The sequence below is a fragment of the Phascolarctos cinereus genome, unplaced genomic scaffold (assembly GCF_003287225.1).
Source record: "Phascolarctos cinereus isolate Bilbo 61053 unplaced genomic scaffold, phaCin_HiC Scaffold_2;HRSCAF=192, whole genome shotgun sequence".
In the NCBI taxonomy this organism is placed as follows: Eukaryota; Metazoa; Chordata; class Mammalia; order Diprotodontia; family Phascolarctidae; genus Phascolarctos; species Phascolarctos cinereus.
The window spans coordinates 22,514,607-22,538,538 of NW_027555625.1; the positions used below are offsets into that span (position 1 = coordinate 22,514,607).

General features: G+C 43.2%; 1 protein-coding gene across 1 annotated transcript in view; it reads left to right on the plus strand.

Moving 5' to 3' along the window:
* EXOC6B (exocyst complex component 6B) overlaps positions 1 to 23,932 on the plus strand; it is a 453,944-nt gene that overhangs the window by 230,808 nt on the left and 199,204 nt on the right. Inside the window, exon 8 of the mRNA XM_078149108.1 lies at positions 18,547 to 18,615. Coding sequence (XP_078005234.1) covers positions 18,547 to 18,615 — 69 coding nt within the window. The remainder of the gene's footprint in view (positions 1 to 18,546; positions 18,616 to 23,932) is intronic.

The window sequence follows — 23,932 nt, forward strand, 5'->3', positions numbered from 1 at the left end:
AGTGGCTGTGGCGGCACTGCTATTCCCAAGGCTCTTGGATTCAGGGTCCCCAGCTATGGCCCAGGGATCCTAAGGGGAGGTGGTGATGTAGATGATCACAGTTCTTTGACTTACCTGGCACATGCTGACTCCGATCTTTCCTTTAGGGCATGCGTGGGCTTCCTGTAATGAGAAACTTTGGGTCATCAACCAGGATAATTTATTTAACCATTATCATTTTTTTTAAATAAAATTTTTTTTAAATAAAAATTTATTTATTTTTAGTTTTCAATATTCACTTCCACAAGTTTTTGAGTTCCAAATTTCTCACCCCTGCCCCCACCCCAAGATGGCATGCATTCTGAATACCCCTTCCCCTGGTCTGCCTTCTCTTCTATCTCTCCCCCCTCCCTTCTCTTATCCCCTTCCCCTTCTATTTTCCTGTAGAGCAGGATAGACTTCTGTACCCCATTTCCTGTATTTCTTATTTCCCAGTTGCATGTGAAAACATTTTTTTAAACATGTGTTTTAAAACTTTGAGTTCCAAATTTTCTCCCTTCCTTCTCCCCCCCCCACCCTTATTGAAAAGGCAGGCAACTCAATATAGGTTGTACATGTGCAGTTATGGAAAACACTTCCTTAGTAGACATGTTGTGAAAAAACTAACTCTATTTCCCTTAATCCTATCCTGCCCTCCCATTTATTCTATTCTTTCTTTTGACCCTGTCCCTCCTCAGAAGTATTTGCTTCTGATTACCCTCTTTCCCAATCTGTCCTCCTCTCTATCATCCCCCTGCTCTCTTGTCCCCTTCTCCCCCTATTTTCCTGTAGGGTAAGACAGATTTCCATACCCAATTGAATGTGTATGTTATTCTCCTTAAGCCAAATCCTATGAGAATAAGATTCCTCATTCCCTCTCACCTTCCCCTTTCCCCTCCACTGTAAGAGACTTTTCTGTTTTTTTTTGTGAGATAATTTACCCCATTCTACCTCTCCCTTTCTTCTCTGAGTATCATCCTCTCTCATCCCTTAATTTTATTCTCCAGATATGACCCCTTAATCTTCAACTCACCTGTGCCCTCTATCTCTATCTATCTATCTATCTATCTATCTATCTATCTATCTATCTATCATACATACATATAATTTTTCCCTCCAACTACCCTAATACTGACAAAGGTCTCATGAGTTATAAATATCATCTTTCCATGCAGGAATGTAAACAGTTCAATCTTAATAAGTCTCTTATGATTTCTCTTTCCTGTTTACCTCTTCATGTTCCACTTGAGTCCTGTATTTGAAAGTCAAATTTTCTATTCAGCTCTGGTCTTTTCATCAGAATGCTTGAAAGTCCTCTATTTCACTGAATGACCATTTTTTCCCCTGAAGGATTATACTCAGTTTTGCTGGGTAGGTGATTCTTGGTTGTAATCCTATCTCCTTTGCCCTCCGGAATATTATATTCCATGCCCTGCGGTCCTTTAATGTAGAAGCTGCTAAATCTTGTGTTATCCTGATTGTGTTTCCACAGTACTTGAATTGTTTCCTTCTGGCAGCTTGTAATATTTTCTCCTTGACCTGGGAACTCTGGAATTTGGCTACAATATTCCTAGGAGTTTTCCTTTGGGGATCTCTTTCAGGAGGAGATCTGTGGATTCTTTCAATTTCTATTTTGCCCTCTGGTTCTAATATCAGGGCAGTTTTCCTTGATAATTTCTTGAAAGATGATGTCTAGGCTCTTTTTTTGATCATGGCTTTCAGATAGTCCAATAATTTTTAAATTCTCTCTCCTGGATCTATTTTCCAGGTCAGTTGTTTTTCCAATGAGATATTTCACATTTTCTAATTTTTCATTCTTTTGGATTTGTTTTACAGTGTCTTGATTTCTCATAAAGTCACTAGCTTCCAATTGCTCTATTCTAATTTTTAAGGAAGTATTTTCTTCAGTAATCTTTTGGACTTCCTTTTCCATTTGGCCAATTTTTCTTTTTAGGGCATTTTTCTCCTCATTGGCTTTTTGGACCTCTTTTGCCATTTGGGTTAGGCTTTTTTAAGGTGTTATTTTCTTCAGTATTTTTTTGGGTCTCCTTTAGCAAGCTTTGACTTGTTTTTCATGATTTTCTTGCATCACTCTCATTTCTCTTCCAGTTTTTCCTCTACTTCCCTTACTTGCTTCTCAAAATCCTTTTGAGCTCTTCCAAGGCCTGGGACTGATTCATATTTTTCTTGGAGGCTTTGGATGTAGGAGCTTTGACTTTGTTGTCTTCTTCTGGTTGTATATTTTGATCTTCTTTGTCACCAAAGTAAGATAATATAGTCTGACTCTTTTTGTGCTGCTTGCTCATGATCCCAGCCAATTACTTGAGTTTTAAACTCTTTGTTAAGGTAAGAGTCTGCTTCCAATGTGGAGAGTGTACTGTCCCAAGCTTCAGGGGTTTGTGTAGCTGTTTTCAGAGATACTTGTAGGGACCTGTAAATTTTCAGTTCTTCCAAGGTGGTATGATAAGGGGCGAGGTGTTTACTCCTTTCCTGGCCTGTGAGCACAAGTATTCCTTTCTGTTCTGTAAATGTGAGGAGGGGTTCCTCTCCACAGCCACTACAAGCTCCACCAGCCAGTCCTCCTCACCCCAGCACCGCCGCCCAGAACTGTGACCCAGATCCACACACAGGCAAAACAAGAGATTCCTGCCTCAGCACTGGCAAAGAGATCCCTGCACTTCCTCTCTGATCAGCCACTGGATTCCCCCTCAGTCTGTGGGCTGGAAGCTCGGGAAGCAGCTGCCCCCCAGGGCCAGGCCCTTGGGGAATGGAGCTGAAACCCTGCCTTCCTCTTTGAGCACTGACAGAAACAGAGTTTTCCCACTGACCTTCTAAGTTGCCTTTGGCATTCGTGGATTGAGGAGTCTGGAAACCTCGACAGCTGCCCGCGATTCAGTCCTCTGAGGCCTGCTCCGGGTTTGCTGCGGCCTGTGTGCCCACGCCGCACTGCGCTGCGCTCCTAGCCCGGTGCGATACACCTTTCTGATCAATCATCCAGGTTGTCTTGGGCTGGAAATTTGTTTCACTCTGTCTTTTTGTGGGTTCTGCTGTTTCAGAATTTGTTTAGAGCCATTTTTTATGAGTATTTGGAGGGGTTTGGGGGACAGTTCAAGCAAGTCACTGCTTTCACTCTGCCATCTTGGCTCCACCCCCTAAACATTATCATTTTTATCCCTGCCCCTTCTAATAATAATAATAATAATCATAATGACAGCTAGCATTTATATATAGCATGTGAAGATTTGCCAAGCTCTACAAATATCTCATTTTGTCTTCATAATCCTGGGAGGGAGGTGTAATTGTTATCACCCCCACTGAGGGAGACCAGGTTAACTGATTTGCCCAGGGTCACACAGCTTGTAAGTGTCTGAGGTTAGATTTGAACTCGAGTCTTCTTGACTAATGGTGTCACCTAGCTGCCTAAGTAAACAAAGGCAGAGCATAAATGTTATCTACCAATACCTTAAAAAGGCTGTCTCATTAATTGCGATAGTGACCTTCGTCTTCTGTTTTCTGAAAGCGTATAGTCCTGATTAGTGCCCTTCTTCTAATGTCTGCTTATTTTTTAGCCCTACTCTTTCTTCTTTTAATAGAACCTTACTTGCAATCCTTCAGCAGGTTGTAGGTTCATAAATTTAAAGCCAGAAGGGGAATTTAGAGGTTCTCTAAGTCAGCCTTCTTATTTTACTGATCAGATAGAGGGTGAGTCAATGATTTGTTCAGCATCCCATAGGTACAAAGTACTAAAGCAGAGATTCAGACTTCAGGTGGTTGATGTCAGCTCTGGCACTTTTTTTAATTCCTGAGACAAAGCAGCAAAATTGAAGGGCAGGAATAAGGTGCCAATGATAGGAAATACTTATTGGTGTGTGGGCATAGATTGTAGACTGGATGTGGGCATGACTGTAGAATGTCAGAGGGGAGCCACTTTCACTGTGATCTAAGTGGTAAAATAGTGATGAAGCATGAGGCCAGGGGACAGCATCTATCATGTGATAGATATTGAAAGGAGAGAAAAAGTTTTCATTTATAAATGAGCACCTGGGAGACCCCTCCCCCCCCAGCAGTGATTGGGCTTCTCAGATTACTGACACCCTTAGCAATTGGAAGGGTAGAACCCATGAGCAGCAAATATGGCAGATAAAGAGGGTGACCAAGGGAAGTGCAGAGATTGCTGAGTCCTTATGATTAGCACAAAATGAAATTTGGTTGGTTTTCTCCTAAAAGGAAGAATGCTTCTCTAAAAATAATTTGTCTCGGGGAAAAACAGTATTTCTTGAAGGGATGGAATATGTGCTTCAAGGGGGAAAAAAAGTGAAGGGTGTCAGAGAGGAAATCCAAGGCCTCATGGGGCTGTTAGACAGTGGACCAGTGTGACCCAAAGGAGGATGGCAGCATCTTGGAGAAGTGGGATGCTTGAGGCGCTTTCCTCTTTGATGAGGATGTGCTATTCTCCTGCTGTATGAAACGAGCCACAGGAGGGTCCATTGATATTCCCATCCCAATAGCAATGGTAACATTGGTGTGATTACTGTTCCTGAAGGCAGAGGTGAAAAGTGGGATGGCAGAGTGTTGGGACCTGTGTACATGGCAGAAGATGACTTGGGTAGACCTCTGGACTGATTGTGTAACAGGAGCTAGGCAGGCTTCTGGCAGCGTGTTCTCACTCACCCATGTCAGGAGAGCTTGGCCCCAGAGCCTTGGTGGGTTAAGTTGCCTGGGGCCTGGTGTTTTGGAGATCTGAAGGGTGAATGGTAAGAAGATGGTGATGGGGATACCTGGAAGGGATGTGAGATGTAATCAGGTGGATCTGAGACTGGCTAGATATAGAAGACAGTATCTAGGAAGCAAAAAGAAGATCTTCAATAATTAGAGCATGGTGTAGTAGAAAGAATATGAAAACCTTTGGATGTTAGTGGATTACAACTCCGCTGAGTCAACAGTGGCATGGCACAGCCAAAATCTGCCAAAAACCAAATGGCAGCTGTGGCTACATGAAGAGAGACCAAGCTATGAGGTGTCGGGGTGAGAGTCCCTCCATGCTTTGCATTTATCAATCCATACCAATCAGCATTGGTTCTATACCCACAAGGTAGAGGCCCCAGTATGTCTGGGGCATGGGGTCCAGAGGGGGCTTACCAGCATGGTGGTGGAGGGGGTTCAGTTCATGCCAGGTGAGATTTGGTAGAAAGAACTGGGGGTGTTTTACTTTGTAACTCTCTGGTTCCATGATATGCTGGGAGTCCAGGAGCCTCATTTTATAAATGTAGAAACTAGAGCATGGAGTATTTCAGTAGTTGTTGTCTGAGCCAGGACCTTAGCCCCGGCCTTGAGACCTTTTATCTAGGGCTCTTTCTGTTAGTCTGTGCTTCAGTAAAGGGACAGAGGTTAATGTGTCCAGTAAGATGGGAAATCCTTAAGTAAGAATTGGTTCATTCAGGGGGCATACGGCCTTCCATCTGAGCTTTGTCATATGATCCATTAATGGCAAATCAAACCTCTTTCCTAGCTTCTTGGAACTGAATTTTAGAAATGATTTTGAGTAAGATATCACTTTTGTTTGAGGATGTGCCCAGCAGTGGATAGGATCCTTGCATCAAAGGGTGTGCAAGTTCAGTCACCTTTCAGTAGATTATTTCACAGTGTCCAAAATGTGGCGCTAGAGATACAGAAAGCCTCTTAGCCTTATATCGCTTACATTCCACTGGCAGTGTGGGGAGTGACTGAGTGTATAGTATTAAGAGAAATTGAGGCAGGAGAGAGTGTCAACAGCTATCCAGGAGGGTTCTGTCTCTTTCTCTGTTTCTTTCCCTTTCTGTGTCTGTATCCTTCCTTCTACTCTCTTCCTGTAGACTTGTTGAGTTCAGGTCAGTCAGGAAACACTTAGTAAGCACTTCCGCGTGCCAGGCACTGTGCTGAGTGCTGGGAATAGAAATCAAACAAAAGACTGGCTAGCTGCTTTGGAGGGTCTCACAGTCTAATGGAGGACATAACATGCAAACAGCTCTGTACAAACAAGACAGATGCAGGATCAATCAGAGATAATCAGGAGAAGGAAAGCAGCAGCATTAAGGGGGATCAGGAAAGGCTTCTTAGAGCATGTCCGACCGCCATGATTTCTTATCTCCTTATCTTCCAGAAAGTCTTCTGTAGCTGCACATAAGTATTTGGTGAATGAATGGCATCTGGTCTTTCTCTTTAGAATCTTCTGCCCTAGTTTCCCCAACTTTCAGGGGAGATTAATGGAGTTAATTTCTGTTTAGAATGAAAGCTGTGTGATGTAAGGAGCATATAATCTCTGGGATACACAACTTATGACTATTTCTCTTTGATGCCAAAGTAAGCAATCTGAGGTGTTCTCCCTTTATTGATTTAAATTCTAGTCATCACTCAGGTTCCAATTTCTTAATAAATCATTGAGTAACCACTCTAGTCCACACAGGTTTCTTCATTTTCTGAACTTAAAGTTCATGCAGTAGCATTTGTTTTATGTAAATTAGGGTTATTACATAGTTAGATTGTAATTTCCTTGCATATAGGGATCATGCCTTATTCCCTTCTCTTATTACCCTCATATACCTAGCCTGGTCCTGCAGATTTTTAAAAGGAATTTTTTCATATCAGCAGTAAATATCTATAGAGGAAAACATTGGGGTCCTTTCCTTCAGACACAAGAGTTGTATTATTGACTAAGCAATAGAAAAAATTTTTCTTCTATTTAATGTAGACAGTAGAATTTTTTGGACTGTAATAAATGAATGAATTAATATACTCCCTAGGAATTTGTTAGGGGAAATCAAAATTACAGGATTAAATACCATTATCCATCAGGGCAGGACACTTTGCATTTGCCACTTCCAGCCAGTTGTGGGCCATATACCTCATGATTCTAAAACATATAGTCCATGTCTGAATGTGTCCTGTATTCCCTCCATTTATAGGAAAATCAAATTAATGCTAAATTTGGGAGTAAAGGAGTTCAGAGGATCACACTGCTATAGGGAGGATATTTGCCAGGTGTTTTTCTGAGTTCTAAACATAATGCAGACAGGTGAGACTAATCTCCTGAATGCAAAGAAGATGTCCTTTCAGGTAATTAGATGTTTTTTTCTCTTTTCAGAAAAATGTCTGGTACATTTTAATAGCTTGAAGTTCTGCCTAATGCTCTGAAATGGGCACCAAGTGTCTGTTTTCATTTCTTTCTACCCAGAATGTGTTTTTGGATGAACTGGTAATCCAAAGTCTTTTCAGTATGGAAAGTGCCTCAAATCATCAGTGAACAACATATCTAGATTCCAGAAGAGGCTTTATTGTACTCTTTATGCCAGTCCAGAGGCCTTGAAAGGTTTCTTAAGAAAGGAATAAATATCCCAAGGGATGCTGAAATAATGCTTGTGATGGTGTGTGTTCTGGGACACAGGAACAGCAGAGCGAAAGCAGGCTAATGGGCCTTAGGCCTCATCTGCTGTCTACAGCAGCAGAGCAGGTGAATATTCCATGATGAATTTCTTCTGTGGTATTGAAAAAAGAGGGCATCTTCCTTTCTTGCCTCCCACAGATTCCCAGTAAATGGGCTGGGAGTTTGATCATTGATTCATTCATATTTAGGCTGTAGGTAATTAGCTTCCATGCAAAAATATCACAAATCTTTTTTGTCTTCATGTAAACATAAATCTTCTAAGTTTAAGGGCAAAAACATCTTTTTAAAACAACCTCTAATTCTTCTTCCTGGTTAAAGAAAAAAAAAGACTGAATAGCTGTAGCTGATAAAGTCCCACATTATCCATTTAAAACCACCACAACTCTTTAAATGCCCCACGTCTAGTTAATATCTCTTTACATGTACACCTTTACTAAGTCTTACCCTGATAGGATAAAACACTGATCTCTCATGTTTGTATTCTTTTTTCACTATTTTAATATTGGCATCATTTGAGAGACCTGGCTAGTGATTGGAGAATGTGAATATATCATAAGTTTTAGGTACTAAAATTTTGTGAGATTTATCTGAATCTGAACCATACCTTGTATTCCTGACTGTTCCCTATCCTTCTATTTTTTTCTGTTACTACTAGGAATCTTCTTGTTTTTCCTATAAATCTTATGTGATGAAACCCTAAAGACCAGTTGCCAAAATACCACTGTCTTGATCCATTTTTTAATATTGATTCATTTTCTTCCCTGGTTCTCTCATCACTAGACTCTCATTTCCTCTTTTCTGCCTCATAATGGTTGGTGCCGTTGTATAGATAGATAGATGCTGTAGAGGAAGAAGTCTCACCCTTTGTGAGAAGGATAATAGCAGCTTGAACATATTCATTGTACTCCTGGTTTGGTGTTTCTGTGGCTATTTTGGTGCTAATGCTTTTTCACCTTGGGAAAAACTGTTGTGCTGTGTTAAACTACATTTCATTTCAATAGTTTGCCCTTGATGGGCACCAAGGAATGTTTTGTAGAAGAGCTCCTGGCTTGGGTGGCGAGGCCTTTTGTTGGCTGGATTTAATTCTACTGAGATGGCTATGGCCATAACCCCAGCAGGAGCGCTTGCCTGGCTGCATCTCCATCGGGGTTGCTTCCCAGGGTGTTGCCTGCGGACCTTGGACTGGAAGCATTGCTATTCTCAAGGTTCTTGGACTCAGGATGGTTGTCAGGGTGGTGAGGGTGGTTTGACTTGCTTGGCACATATGCCTCCTGTCTCTCCCTCAGGAGGCCTGGCTGCTTCAGCCATGCCAACTCTCATGGCCTGTGTATAGCCTTTGGTTGGATGGAGGTTGGTCGGGGTGGCCAGCCCCTTTTGCACAGGAGCTCCCTCTCCGGATGGTTGAGGACCAAGCAGGAGGCAGCAGGATTGATGTTCTTGAGGGGCTGCCCCTTCTGGTGCTCCTGAGCCTATTGTCTTTCAGTGACAGTTGGTCAGCCTAGGGATATAAAGATGACATGTAACCCAGTGCCTGCCCTGGGCTGCAGTTTATGGTCCTAAGAACCTCAACTTTAGAGGTTGGAAGTGCAGCCGACACGTCCATGGACGGATCCTTTCACCTCTCTGGATTGAGTTCTCCATAGAGGCAGTATTGGAAGATAGATGATCAGAGGTTCATGTTGGGGACACCAGTGAGGAATTGTTGCAGTAGTTCAGGGGTCCTGAACTAGGGTGATTTTGTAAAAGAGGGCTGTGCAAATAGACAAGCAGAGATTTGGCATGTGAGGAAATATATGTGATTGTTGAGATTTAAGGGTGCTGGGACCCTGCTCACATGTATTCGACCCCAGCCTTCTTTCAGCCAAAGACAAGGTTTATTAGAACATCAGTCATATTGGGCAGACTCTTAAGGAATCTAAGCATTTGTATCACTAATGCAAGTGGACCAGATTTTAAGAATCTGAGCACTTGAATGGAGACAAGATGGACCTTATATACAGAAAGACTGTGGGAGGGATCTAGGAGTGGCCAAGTAGTTTGGGGTGACTGGAGGAGGGGTCTCAGGAAGATCTGGATGGGAGTGGCCAGTAAGCTGGAGTGAACAGAACCCCTGGGACCTGGACCAAGTGGCCAAGGGAGAAAGGAGTCTAGATTGGATTAAGGGTGGGAGGTGGCCAGGCCCATCTGGAGGTAATAGACAAGGGAGGGATAGGTAGCAGAATTGGGTGTAGGTGATAATGAAAGGCCAGTTGATAGTATTATAGCCTCAGGCATGGGGAAAGTCCAGAGTTTTTCCTTTTTTGGGGTCCCGGTCTCATCCTCATCAGAGTGAATGCCAGTGAGAAATTGAGGATGATTCTGTTGTTGAAATGTAGGTGACTGGAAGGGTAATGGTTTCTTCTGTAGTTAATAGAGAAGTCTGGAAGAGGAGTAGGTTTGGGGAAAAGGTCTAAGTTCTGTTTTGAAAATGTTGAATTTAAGGTGCCTATGGTACATTGAGTTTAATATGTCTATTAAAAAATTTGGAATGTAGATTTGGAGCCCTAGAGAAACACTAGGGCTCCATATATTTGGAATCATCTGCAAAAACAAATGGAATTAAATCTGTAGGAGGTGTGATGAGATCACTGAGATCATATTGAGGGAGAAAGGAGAGGGGAGGTAGGACCCAGCCTTGGGACACCCATAGTTCATGGGCATGACATAAAGATCTAGCAAAGGAGATCGAGAATGAGTAGTCAGATAAGAGAAGAACAAAGCGACTGCAGAGTCATGAAAACCCAGAGGGGAGAAAGTATTCAGCAGGAATAAATGGTCCTCAGTGTCCCATGCTACAGAGATGTCAGGGAGAATGAGGGTATTCATTATGTATTTGTTGGAAACGGTGGAGACAGCAGTTTCAGTTGAATGATGAAATCAGAAACCTGATTTCAGGGGGTTGAGAATCAAGTCAGAGGAGAGGCACTAGAGGCATCCAGTGTAGACGTCATTCGCAAGGAGTTTAGCCAAGAAGGTCAGAGTGATGTAGAATGACTGGCACAGATGGCTGGATCCTCCGGACGCTTTCTTAAGGATAGGCAAAACTGCGGTATATGTATGGTATCGAAAGGAAAATAGAGAAATAGAGGGGAGAATTTAAATTTAGATATTATAGTTAGAAGGGAGGATGTGCAGGGGGTTCAAGAATTGGAGGTAGTGTGGAGGGATACAGGTTGGTGTCACTGGATTGAAGAATGTGTGTCTAGGGGTTGCTGGGAAGGTAAGAGGGGACAGAATATGAAGGGCTGTGAATGCCGAGTAGAGAATTTTCTATTTGATCCTGGAGGGATGGGGGCCACTGGAGTTTATTGAGTGACATGCTTGACCTGTACTTTAGGGAAATTACTTTAGTAGCTGAATGGAGAATGGACAGGAGTGGAGAGAGACTTGCCGCGCCCCCCCTCCCCCCCCCCAGTTCTCTCGGTAACTTAAGGAATACTGGCAGGCTGGAGAGGAACAGTGTGAGCCAGTCACTGCACTCATGGAAAAGGAGAAAGAATAGCCTGTGACTGGTAAATGATATCTACCAGGGCCTGGATTGGTTGACCTGTTTGGATAGAGTCATCGCTATGGAGGTGCAGACTCTGCTGATCGGTGGCAGAAGAGCAGGAATCTGACTCTGGCGACAGGAAGCAAGGAGATTTGCTCCTCTTCCCCCCTGTGAACTGATTGAAAAAGGATGGCCAAGGAAGGAATGTTTGGGGAAGCTTAGTGAGGGCCAGAAGATGTCTAAAATGGAGGCAAGTTTGCTAACTTAAGAGCTGAATTTCCCAGAGGGCCTTGTGGAAACGAAGTCAAGACGGGTCTGTGAGCATTTATTAAGCACTTACTTGGTGCCAGGCCCCATGCCAGTTACTAGCAGGGAGGTAGTCACTACCCTTAAGGAGCTTCCATTCTCATGAGGGAAGAGATCCCACAAAAGGAAGCTGAGTGGGGGTGGGGGAGGGTGCCTATGCTAGGGCCTGGTAGAGAAGGTCCAGAGCTTCAAGGATGCCACTTGGCTTGGGCATCCTCCATAAAAGGCAGGTTTGAGGACGAACCAGACGGAGGAAGAAGCCGCTGAGTGGGGGGTATTTCCAGTGTGAGAAGTCCAAGGGAAGAGGTTTCTGTGGCATGCTTGATGAGAAAGTGTGGAGAGCAGGATGTGTAGCCTGGAGAGAAATTAAGACCAGTAAGAAAATTTGGAGGAGGACATTGATAGGGTAAGGTTGAATGAAGTAGTTGGAGATGAGAGATCAGGCAGTAGGGGCTGGGGAAGGAGAAGGGGATAGTATAGGATTCAGTATTCCCAGGATGGAGAGAATACAAGGGGGTGGGATTTAACCAACCCCTAGGCGTTGAATCCAGGCACACATTGAGTAAGTGGATGGGATACATTTTCCTGAAGACCACAGGTGAGTAGGATATTTAGGGTTTTAGCTAGGTGGGCATCTGGGGCTTGAGAGAGCCAATAGTGGCCTGATATTGACGTGAAAAGCAGAAGGTCCATTCTATTTTTTGATTCTATCTCCTTACTGTTAGGTGTTTATCAAACCTTAGTTGATCTAAATACTTCTTCAACCAATTTCCCTTTCATTTTGTCCCCTTACCTCTTTTTTATATAATGGTGGGAGGATTGTGTTATGACCTAGGGCAGAGATTCCTTGGAGAATTCAGATCCTCTGTAGTTCCTCCCTAAAGGCAAAAGGTTTTAAATTGGCCTAAGAACTAGCTATTTTGAAGTAGCTGGCAGTTGCTGTCCTTGGTGATGAAACCAGCATTTAAAGAGACTGGTATTTCATTTGAGTTCTTAAGGAAAAAACAACTAGATAAAAAGACTGAAGTTTGGGTTTGACTATCTGAATTAAGTTATTGGCACCAGTCTGTTTGACAGACATTCTTTTCTGGAACCTATTTGAACCCCTAAGGAAGAGCATCCAGTATCTTAATATCTTGAGTTCCTGACCACTGGGCAGAGGAAATGCTTAACTATTTTAATCACATTTTTGTATCTCAGAAAAAAAAAAAGTTCTCCAGAGGAAATGGCAGCGTCCTACCACAAAGGTTCTCTTATCAGTTGTGGGGTTGTGGCTGATAATGAATTGTCAAGATGGACGTGTGTAAAATGCAAAGTCTCTGTTTTTTATGTTGGGAAGGAAAAATTAGATGAAGCTGATAAAGGTGGAGTTATGGCTTTTGTTAGGAGACAGAAACCATTTAGAGACTGTCATTGTTAGTTTAAGAATGTATACTTGGGCCCCTCCCTTTGCACCCAGCCAAACCTAAATCTGCTTGAATCATTGTTTGAAACTTTGGGGGATAAACAGCCAAGACAGAATTTAAGACCGTATCTTGAACCAGACAGTAAAATGTAGATGTTAAGACATGCCCCTTGATTTGTGTCCAGGAAACTTTTTAAAGCTTGCGACTCCAGTTATTTGAATATTGTTCCTTGGGTTGTCCTGGGGCTTCCCCCTCCCCTTCTTTTCACATTTAGCTTTTTGAAAGCCCATTTCCTGCCCTTCTAAACATGTGGCATTCCTTCACGTATTGTGTATGTCGCTGTCCGCCTTTTGGTTGGTATAAGCAATTCTTTCTCATAAGTAGAGGCAGAGAGAGCGTACCTCTGGCCCAAAGCGTGTTTTACATACCTTATTCACATAGTACCCCTTTGAGGATAGCCATATCCGTTATCCCTTCCTCCCCCTTCCTCGGTAAAGGGGTCCAGATGGTAAATGACTTCCAGAAAGACACCCAGACAGTTGGTGACAGGGAGTCAGTGAAGGATTGAGTCTCAGTATGCCTCTGTTCCTTGGTGCTTTTCCCCTTGCCCAGATCTCTTCCCTCCTGTTTGCAGAGCAGGCAGGTATGTCCTCTCAGGGCAGCCAGACACAGCCCCTGTCCTCAAGGAGCTCACAGTTTAATGGGATCAAGTCAATCCAATTTAGTAAACATGTCTTAAATACCCATTACAGGTGCGAGGCTTTATGCCAACACTAGGAATACAAACACAACAAAAAATACAGACTGCCCAAGAAGGAACACAACTAAGACCACAGCATCATGATGACTGAAAAATGGACAGTTTCAGTTGGACAGGGCTGGCTGTGGTTAGACACCATGGAGAGAAGTGAGGTTTGGTTTTAAACTACCTTGAAAATAGGCTGGGGGAAAAAGTGGCTTTCCTCTTCTAAACCTTTTAGTCATTACCTTTAGATTATTCCAAAGCAGAATACTGAGAGCTTAGCCTGTCTCCGTGTGACTGTTTCTGTCGGCGTCCTGGGGTAAGGGAGAGGGTGTGAGTTTTGAATCCTCACGAAGTCCAAGGGAAATTTGCTGTCTTATTAATCAAGCTAACCTTTATGAGTGTGAATTGAACTTAAGAACCCTGTAGTAGCCTTTTTCATTTTGAAGGAAGCTTATGTACAAATTATATGTAACAAGTAAGAGGAACTAAAGATTTCATGCTGACATTTGGGTGGGATGAGACCTACAACTAGAATATCACTCTGGAGTGGTAGACTTTATTCTTAAAAGACCATGATGGGGTCGAGGGGTGGGAGAATTTTATTTTAAGAAGGTATGCTCCTGTGAGGAAGTCCAGGAACTGAGGGAAGCGGCAAGGCTATGATAAGTGGAGTGATGCTGTCACTGGGGTACTCTTCAGTCGCAGTCAGAAAGACTGAATAAATGTGTTCATGAAATGGTTCATAAATATTTTAGGTTACTAAAAGCATTATGGAGTCATGATGAGGAGCTTCAGTTATCCAGACACCTTCTGATCTACTCTTCCTCGGCCAAAAGTAGGAAAGCTTATAATATCCTTGCTTTTGAGATAATATTATCCTTCAAAAGGTGGAGGAACCAAGGAGGGAGATTGTCTTCAGGATCTGAGTCTCAGCAGTGAGGAAGAAATGATTGCTGGGACTCTGGAAGGAAGTGCCTTTCTGCAGTTTAGAGTGTGTGAAAGAAAAGGTTGTTATTGTTGGTGGAGGTGGTGGTGGTGGTGGTGGTGGTGGTGGTGGTCCTTTGTTTTCCAAGAGGACCAGTGATATCAGGAAGGTGATGTCATAACTTGCAGGTGAATTAGATTTAAGTGAGGCAAGACAGGGCTTTGCAAAGTCATCAGTCTCACTCTGTCCTCCAGAATTATGGGAGTCAAGTGGGTAGACATGGATCAAGATGACTGGCCATGGCCCAAAGAAAAGGAATACCAAGGCTCGTCTTCACATTCACCTTAGATTTTGGAAATATAAATTCCCAAAGAAGATGATATGGGCAGTGGAATTCTGGGAACTGAAATTCCACAGGGAAAGTCAACCCAGGATGACTCAGCACTTCAAAATGACATTTTGAAGAGACCAAGAGAAATAATCCCAATAAGATGGCAAAGGGAGTCTTGAGAGGAACTGGATTGTCTAAAGATAGCAGTGTGGATATACAGAGAACTCACTAGCTAAAATTAGATTTTTAGGCATCTGGGTGGTATAGTGCATAGGGTGCCGGGTCTGCAGTCAGGAGGACTTGAGTTCAAATCTGGCCTCAGACACTTACTAGTTGTGTGACCCTGGGCAAATCACTTTACCCTTTTGCCTCAGTTTGCTCATCTGTAAAATGAACTGGAGAAGGAAACGGCAAACTGCTGCTTTAGCTTTGCCAGGAAAATCCCATATCGTATCAGGAAGAGTGGGACCTGACTAACTCACTAAACAATAACAACAGAAATGACAATAAGGCTGGGTCACGGGGGGTGGATACAAAAGTATGGCACAGCCCTGAAAATTAATTTGGAGAAGTGCTAAATCTCAGAGTGAGTACAAGCTGGCAAGGAAAGCCAAGGAAAACAAAGTATGAGATGTTATTTGTCATAGGGAAAAAATTAAGGATCCAAAAGGTGTAGAACCTTAGCTGAGAGTCAAAGAGAGAAGCTGAAACTGTTCAGCTGTTACCCTGCTGCTTCTGTCTGCTACCCTATCTTCTCTCCCAGATGAGTGTGCTTTGTATTGGAAAGGTCAGGGCAAGAACAGCGAATAGGTGACTAAGACAAATAAGGATCTGAGAGGATGCACTTGTGGCTGTCTTTGAATTCAGGGCAGCAGATGAGATGAGCTGTGTCCTTAGGTTCTCCAAGAACTGGTGGACAAGTGCTGGGTGCTGTGCTGAGCACTGGGGATACAAATTAACTCCCCTCCCCCCCAAAAAACACAGTTTTGCTGCCTTTAAGGAACTTCTAATCAACGGGCATGATGGAGAAATGGGGGACAGCGAGGAGATGAAGAGATGTGCTGAGCTTCGTGCCCTCCTTAGAGGGAGGTTTTGAGGTTCATGGCTCTATTCAAGGCTGAGGGCATCTTAGGGGTGATGAGGCATGGTGGAGAAGTCAGGCGGGATTTTGTGGGGAAAATAACTCCAGGTTTTTAACAGGAGTGAACAGTTATGATAGAGAAGGAAATAGTGAAACTCGAAGAAGATTTATGGGATGTGTTAAATTTTATGTGCCTATGAGAGTGGATAGTGGGGAAGCAAGGTGGCACAGTGGATAGAGCACTGGCCCTGGATTCAGGAGAACCTGAGTTCAAATCCGGCCTTGGACACATAACACTTACTAGCTGTGTGACCCTGCACAAGTCACTTAACCCCATTGCCTAGCCAAAAAAAAAAAAGAGAGAGAGCAAGAGAGAGTGGACAGAGTAGAACTGTCTTGTTGGCGGTTGGAGACTTGGGCCTGGATGTCAGTAGTAGTCAGGCTTGGGAGTCATCTGCACAGAAATGCCAGCCAAGGCCACGGGAGCCAGTGAGACTGGTTAGAGCTAATAGCGTAGAGAAGCCCAGCGCATTGCCTTGAGAGCTGGGAACAGTACCAGAAACCATTCAACACTTTATCTTTATGTAGTGCTTTTAATTGCAGGAGGCAGCATGGTCTAGTAGAGAGAACTGAACTTGGGGTTCACAGGACCTAAATTCAAATTCTGGTTCTACCACTTGTTATCTGTGTGACTTTGGGCACTTCTCTTTACTGTCCTCAGTTTCTTTATCTGTAAAATGAGGAGGTCATATTAAATGAGTGGGTCTGTTCCAAGTCTGTGGTCCAATGAATCTTCTTTCTTCAGAGCATTTTTACATTGATTATTTCATTTCAGTTTTATTATCCTTCTTAAGGTTGGCAAGTCACGTGCCAGTACTTCCAGTTTACAGGCAGTGGAACTGAGGCTTTGGGTGCCAAAGGATTGTCTTTTGTCCATGGTCATGCACATTCTTGACTAACCTGGAAACATAAGTTTCTCCTTGCTTCTTAGTGTGCAGTTACATTTTCATCTGTTTTGTTTCAGTACCATGTCTAAGTTCATCTTTTGGTGTTACTGCCAAGTTGTCTCTTTTTTTAAAAAATTAATTTGTTATTGTTTTCTGAGTCTAGACTCTCTTTGTCTTTGTTGAGACAGAAAATCATTCTGACCTGTCCTGCAAAGATCAGCACTTCAGAGGCAAAGTCATCATTTGCCCTTCCAGAATCGCCTAGTTCCACTCCAGTTGACTAGCTGTGGCTTTACCTTCCGCGATTAATGTGTTGTGGATCACCAGTGTTCTGGTCGTCACAGCAGTGGCTTTGCCTAAATCCTCATTTACATGTCCCTTTCCTCGCCATTGGCTGTTACTCACCTGACCTGAGAGTCCCCGGAATCAAACAGGTCATGCTGGAAAGGAGCCTCAGAGGCCTTTTGGTGGCTGCCTTGCCCTACCTCATGTGAGTCTTGTATCTGGTGCCCCATAGCACCTCCCCCCACCCCCCCTGGGCTGGAACTCAGCAGATCCTTCTGGGAGCTGGAGATCAACTTTGGTAATTCAGTGGATCTGTGGCCTCCAGTTGGCCTTGTCGTCCCCTAAGTGCCGTGCCCTAGAAGGCCTTCATTTACTTCACTGTCTGTCATTTGTCCCTCCCTCTTGCCAGATGAGTGGCCCTCATTTTCTGGTCACCTATCTCTTTGACAACACACTTTACAATTCTTGTGATATTTGAGGTTGGTAATGGTTGCTACGTACTTCTGCCCACTGGGCACCTCTCTGTTGTGCTTTGGCTGACCTTCAACTTTAATTCTTTGGAGACTTTGGTATTCTGTCTCTTGAAACCATAAAGCATCACTGAAAAAATGTTAATACCACGGGCTTTAGTTACTGGGAGAAGCTTGGGATCATGCAGAGCATTGTATGTGCACATCAAGGCCATCCAGCCTTCTGTCTGTCATTTCTGACCTCTCTTTAGTGGATCATCTACGAATAGCATGGGTCCAAAATGGACCATGTCTCTGGGCTGTCCCTCCGACTGCATACAACACATCCTAGTGTAGTTTGAGCCGTAGGTGTTCTTCATTTACTTCACTCTTCCTGTTAAATGATTATGGATCTCATTCAAGAGGCTCCATGAAGTCCTAGAGCTCGGCATAGTCAACACAAAGCTTTCTGCACTCAGAGACACATGGAGGCTCTTAGAGAACCAGGAAGAACAGAATATGCATCTGTTCTGAGGAAGCTTATCGCCTCATTAGGAAGAAAAGCTGCATGGGAATACATACAGTACAAAGCAGAGAGAGGGTGTGATGAATGCAGATGTAAAGTTCGATTGGGGATGAGAGGTAAATGAAATCTCTTGCTCTCAGTGGATTTATGTAGGGAAACCTTCCATTTGGATGAACTGTGCTCTAGACGCTGCCCATGATGGTCAAGTCAAAATTAGCAAACATGGTACAGCTAGATGGCGCAGTGGATAAAGCTCTGGCCTTGGAGTCAGGGGGACCTGAGTTCAAATCCTGCCTTAGACACTTGACACTTACTAGCTGTATGACCCTGGGCAAGTCACTTAATCCTGATTGCCTTACCAAAGATAAAAAAAAAGAAAAGAAAAAAAGCACTGATCAAAATTGGCAAACATTCATTAAATACTTATTTTGTATAGAACACTGTGCTGTACACCGGAGGAGATGCATTGTTTAGATGGAAATGATTTCTAATGAAATGTTAGATGTTAATGCGATGGCTCTTGCCAGCCACGGTTTTGTCAGTGTGCTTGCTAATCTTCCCTCTTATTTTATTCACAGGTGCCCGGGGCTCAAGAATTGGTGGACTTCTCTCCTGTTTATCGATGTTTGCATATATATTCTGTACTGGTGAGTTGTCATTAGGCTCCTTCATTCCCTGCCTCCCCACCCCTGGGTCATGCACATGGAAAGAACAGCGTCTTCTTAGGTTTGGGTAGTTTTTCTTTAAATTTTGAAGATGTAGCAGAGATAGGAGGGAGGGACTGCATTAATTGTAATGGTGACAGTGATATTAATCCTATCCACATATATGGCACTGAGCAGTGGACACATAGCTGAGAGATGTCAGAAACGTGACTGGAACCCAGCTCTTTTTGACTCCAGATAGGTCTTGGAGTCTCTCTCCACTGGCCCCACTGCCTCTCAGTTTCGTGTCAGGACTCTTTTCTTGTCTTCTCATATATTTGTCATGGTGCATATTGTGGCTGAAATCATTACCTGACTCATGTCCATTAATAGCAGTTTGGTAGCTGATCCCAGGGTTAGGTCTTCTCTACTCAGAAAGGTAGTTCCAGGGGCCAGCTAGGTGGTGCAGTGGATAGAGCATCGGCCCTGAATTCAGGAGTACCTGAGTTCAGATCGGGCCTCAGACACATAACACTTACTAGCTGTGTGACCCTGGGCAAGTCACTTAACCCCATTGCCTAGCCAAAAAAAAAAAAAAAAGGTAGTTCCATAAAACATGATGTTCACTTTCTCTCCTGTGTGCTGAGCACTGGGGGCCAGGCACTGGTCTGGGAACTGGCAATTTAGCTGCAAGATATGGTCCCAGGCTTCAAGGATCTTTCCATCTAATGGCAAGGAGAAAGAACTGTGTGCATAAGACGATGGAATAAGTGTCATAGAAAAACAGTGCATTACAGACAACACACCACTGGTCTGTTGTTGGGGTTTTTGAGAGAGTCGTTTGTTTTTCCCAAATAAAACTGAGCAGAGATGAACAAAAGCAAGTAAAAAAGCAGCCCACTCAGCAACAACCACCACCATCCCAAACTCCTATTTCTGTAAATAATAAGGGACAGCCACATCTTAAACAGTAATTGCAAAGGATCGTCCATCCATTATGCCCGTCGGTTATTTGCTGACTGATAAAAGAAGCAAAGGCCCATGGGCATGTACTTGAACAAGGGAGCAACAACATTGTCTGCTGCAACGAACATTACCTGTGTTGCTGTTGATGCTGTCTCCCTCTGCTGATATTATTTAAAGCACTGTGTTGGGTTCTACTTTGGGTTCTACTGTTTTGACTTTTGTATGCTTCCACAGAAATCTCCTTGGAGTTCTGGTGCTCTTGATATTTCTTCCTTCTTAGGGTGCAATAATTTTCTCTTACATTCTTGTATCACAGTTTATTATAGATACTCTCCAGTTATTGGATACCTAGTGGTTCCCCCCACCCCCTTCTCCCCCTAATGGATATTTCAGATAGCATTGCTGAGTACAAACCTCTAGTTTTCCACTCTTCTAATTATTCAGGAGGCAGCCATGTCGGTTGTGGTGGTGGTGGTAATGACAGTGATAATGGTAATGATGATGACAGTGGTGATTATGGTGGTAGTAATAGTGATGGCAGTAAGGGTGCTAATGATAGTGGTGATAAAAATGGCGATGATGGTGTTGATGGTGATAATGATGCGAGTGGTGATGCTGGTGATTATCATGATGATTGCGATGGTTGTGACGATAGCGATGATGATGGTGTTGATGTCGGTGATAGTGGCAGTCCTGGTGGTAGTGATGGTGTTAGTGATGTTGGTGATATGACAGTAATGATGATGATGATAATGATACTGTTGATGGTGATGCTGATTTGTATGCTTCACGTGTAGTGTTCTTAGCATTTTTTCCCATAACATGTGTCTTCAGCTTTAGAAGGCTACACTGGATAGTATAGTCCCTTGTAGTTTGTACATGGATTTCTGCTGTTGGGGCAGAGGTCACTCCATCAGCACAGCAGCCTGCGACTCTACTGAGTTTGTGTTCTAGATACGTATTCTAAGTAGCTAAGACACATTAGATCCAGATTGAATATTGAAAATCTCAGTTTTTACCTTCCCAAATAAATGTTAGCTAGTGAATTAGTAATCTTTCCTCTACTTTTCACCCTAGGCCGGACACTTTTGCTTTGTGTAGCTGTGGGATGCCATACTTGTAGTTGTTGGAAATTCAGAATATAAATAATTTGCCTGTGAACATAAGCAGACCTGTTTACAACAAATTTTAAAAGATTATTACAGACCACATCAAAACTATGATGTCAAAAGACTTTAATATTTTTTAAAAGTAGATTTTTATTGCTGTTTTTGTTTTCACATTGTCTAGATTTCTTCTGTATCTGTCCACTTTCCCAAAGCAGAAGGCCATACCTTATAAAAAACAATTTTTTGAGAAGATAAGACAAAAAAAGATAGAAAAGCTTAGCAAAGCTAATAGTACATCAGAGAAAGCTAATATTAATATGCAGTGTTCTAAAAGATATCTGCAAAGAGGAGAGAGAGAGAGACGGGGAGGAGGGAGAGGGAGAGGAGAATCTTCTCTTAACTCTTCCTCCTCCCTAGTGTATTAAAGAAGGTTTTTATTTTATCTTCTAAAGAGGATAACATCATGTCCTACTTGCATGTGAACTTTAAAAAGATTGTTATTCATATCTGTAGTTTTTACAACACCTGGATTTCTCTTTGTACACCATTCCTTTCCCTTCTTAGAGAGCCATACTGTGTAACAAGGAATTCTTTTTAAGATAAAAACGGTAGAGAAAAAAAATCATCAAAACCAGTTAATAGTTCAAAAAGATGTGACGTTACATGCAGCGTTCCACCCCCGTGGATCCCGAACCTCTGTGTAGGACTGGGGGGAGGAAGGGACCAGGCTCAGGCAAGGCTCAGTTCCACGATGGCTCTTTCCTTCGCATTGTTGGGGTCTGCACGCTCACGTACACCCTCATGCCTACGCTTTCTGGCCCCCGTCAGCGCACAGCAGCCTTCCCGGGCTTCTCTGTGCTGTCCATCCCATCTGTTTGCTTCTTGTTTCTTCAGAATGGTTGTCTTCCAGGCCATTCGTGGACCACCACATGTCAGCTGTTCCCCAGGTGGAGGGCCTCTGCCTTGTTTCCAGTTCTTTGCTCCACGTGAAGTGCTGCTGTTAATATTTTGGTTTATATGGAAGCTTCCTTTTTGTTAGTGACCTCTTTGAGGCATCTCCCCAGTGCTGGAATCTATGTCAAAGGGTCTGGATGGAGTGGCTTTTTAGCCAGAATCAGTGCCTGGGTAAAGAAGAAGTCCTCACAAGAAATAATTGGCTTTCCTATGTGATAGGGGGTGATGATTAATTTAGCTGTTATTGTGAGTTCTTATTAGGTGCAAGGCATTGTGTGTGGACCTCAGAAGAGCCTTCTTTCCTTTTTCTTCAGGAGTCATAAAAAACAAGTCAGTGTTTGGGGCAGCAGACAGTCTGTGTCACTGCAGACGTGCTCCAGACCCTTTTGACGTGCTGGTCTCTGCCTAAGCTTGTGCTCTCTAGGCCAGGCCTTCTAGAACCAACAACAGCGGAGCCCGTGGGTCTTTGAGAAGCTTAGTGAGGTCGGAAAGCCATGGGCACAAATGAGGTGTGAAGAATGGTAGCGTTCAGAGAGGAAAGAGCTTTCAGGTGATCCAGGTTGGGCTTCCTGGGATTGAGAGGGTGTGTGGCCCGGATCTGGACCAGCTGGGCCTTGAAGAATGGGGCCAGAGATCCTTGGTCCCTGTCCTCTTCACATTCTTCTGTGAATACAGGGATGTGCTACCTAAAGTCATCTCCCCTTGTCCACACCTATCTTCCCTTCAGTCATTAAAAATCGTCATGCTATTTCACATATCATTTGATACGGCTTGTTATTATTATTCATATGTTAGTCTTTTCACAAGTTTCAGAAATGAGGTGACTAAACTAATCTAAGAACATTCTCAACAGAAATAATAGTCTTCCCTTTCTGAAAAGATTTTAGAAAACTCAGCTCCCGGTAACAGTGGGACAGCTTTAATTTGATGTTCATGGACCATCTCTCTTGTGATAATCAGATAGATCTGAACCAAGTCTAGGCCCTATGTGAATTACTAGGAATACAAAGACAGGCCAGAGACAGTCCTGGTTCTCAAGATGTAGATGGCATAAATTAGAGTCAGTCTCAGAGGAAAGATACTGAAATTGAGGAGGATGAGGAAAGGCTTCCTGCAGAAGGTGAACCTTCTGCTGAGATGGGAAGGCATCTGATTTCCTCACAATGTTCCAGTCCCAGGAAATTCCACCAAACAGAGTTTTGTGTAACTCTCTAGCCCACGTACTCTGTATGCTTGGCATTGACCATAGTTCTTCATGAGGGTTAATGTTCTTTGTTTTTGCTTCCTAAGATTAGTATCACCTCTAACTTGCCTTCTCATCTAGTTGTGTGCTTTAACTTCTGTACCCTCGTCAGTGCAGCAGAACAACAAGAGCATTGGCTTGGGAGTTGAAAGACCTTTCTGCTGCTTCTCCGTCACTCACAGCTGGGGGATCCTTTGTCATGTACTCTTGCTTGGCCTCTCAGAGGTGGCTCGAGGTATGATTCCTGGCCCCGTAGCAAGCTAGCCTGTTTTAGTTTTGTCATAGTCTTCTCTAAGCCTCACCGACTAGTGACCAAGCAATTGCCTTCAAAGGCCTTTCTTCAGTTCAGAAAGTTCATTGAGAGAGAGAGAGAGAGAGAGAGAGAGAGAGAGAGAGAGAGAGAGAGAGAGAGAGAGAGAGAGGAGAGTTGGCATAGCTTGGCTAAAAGACTGATGGGATAGTGAAGATAACAGCATGCCACATCAGAAATGTGCACATTGAAAAGGTTAAGACTAGCGTTAATATTTTAAATATCAGAGGTTTGGTATAGAAAGGTACACGGACACTACCATATCCATTCATTCTCCTGCCTAGTCATTAATTGGTTCTGGAAAAACATGATGTTAAGGGATGTGACTTAATGATGGTCATTGGTTCCATGGGAACCATTTTATAAATGGGCCACTGGTCAAATGATATTACTGGGACATCTCATGACTTGGTAGTACCATTTGGTTATAATGGGTTGATTAATGACATTATTGTGATATGACATTTTTAGGATTTCCTTCTGCGAATATGCCAGTTTGACCTTCCCCTAAAGGCACCAATGGATAATCTTAATCTTTGTAGTGTGTTTCCTTACTGGTTAAAGAAAGAAAATGTATTCATTTGTTACTCAAAGTTTATCACTGTTGGGAATGCTTTGGATTGAGGGTCCATTATGGGCACTCAGTTTGATTATATGGCTACTGTGGGGATCTAGAATGAAAGCAAGGCTAATTGATAGGAATTTGGGGAATAGGATGCTTTTTTCAGTTACCTTCTG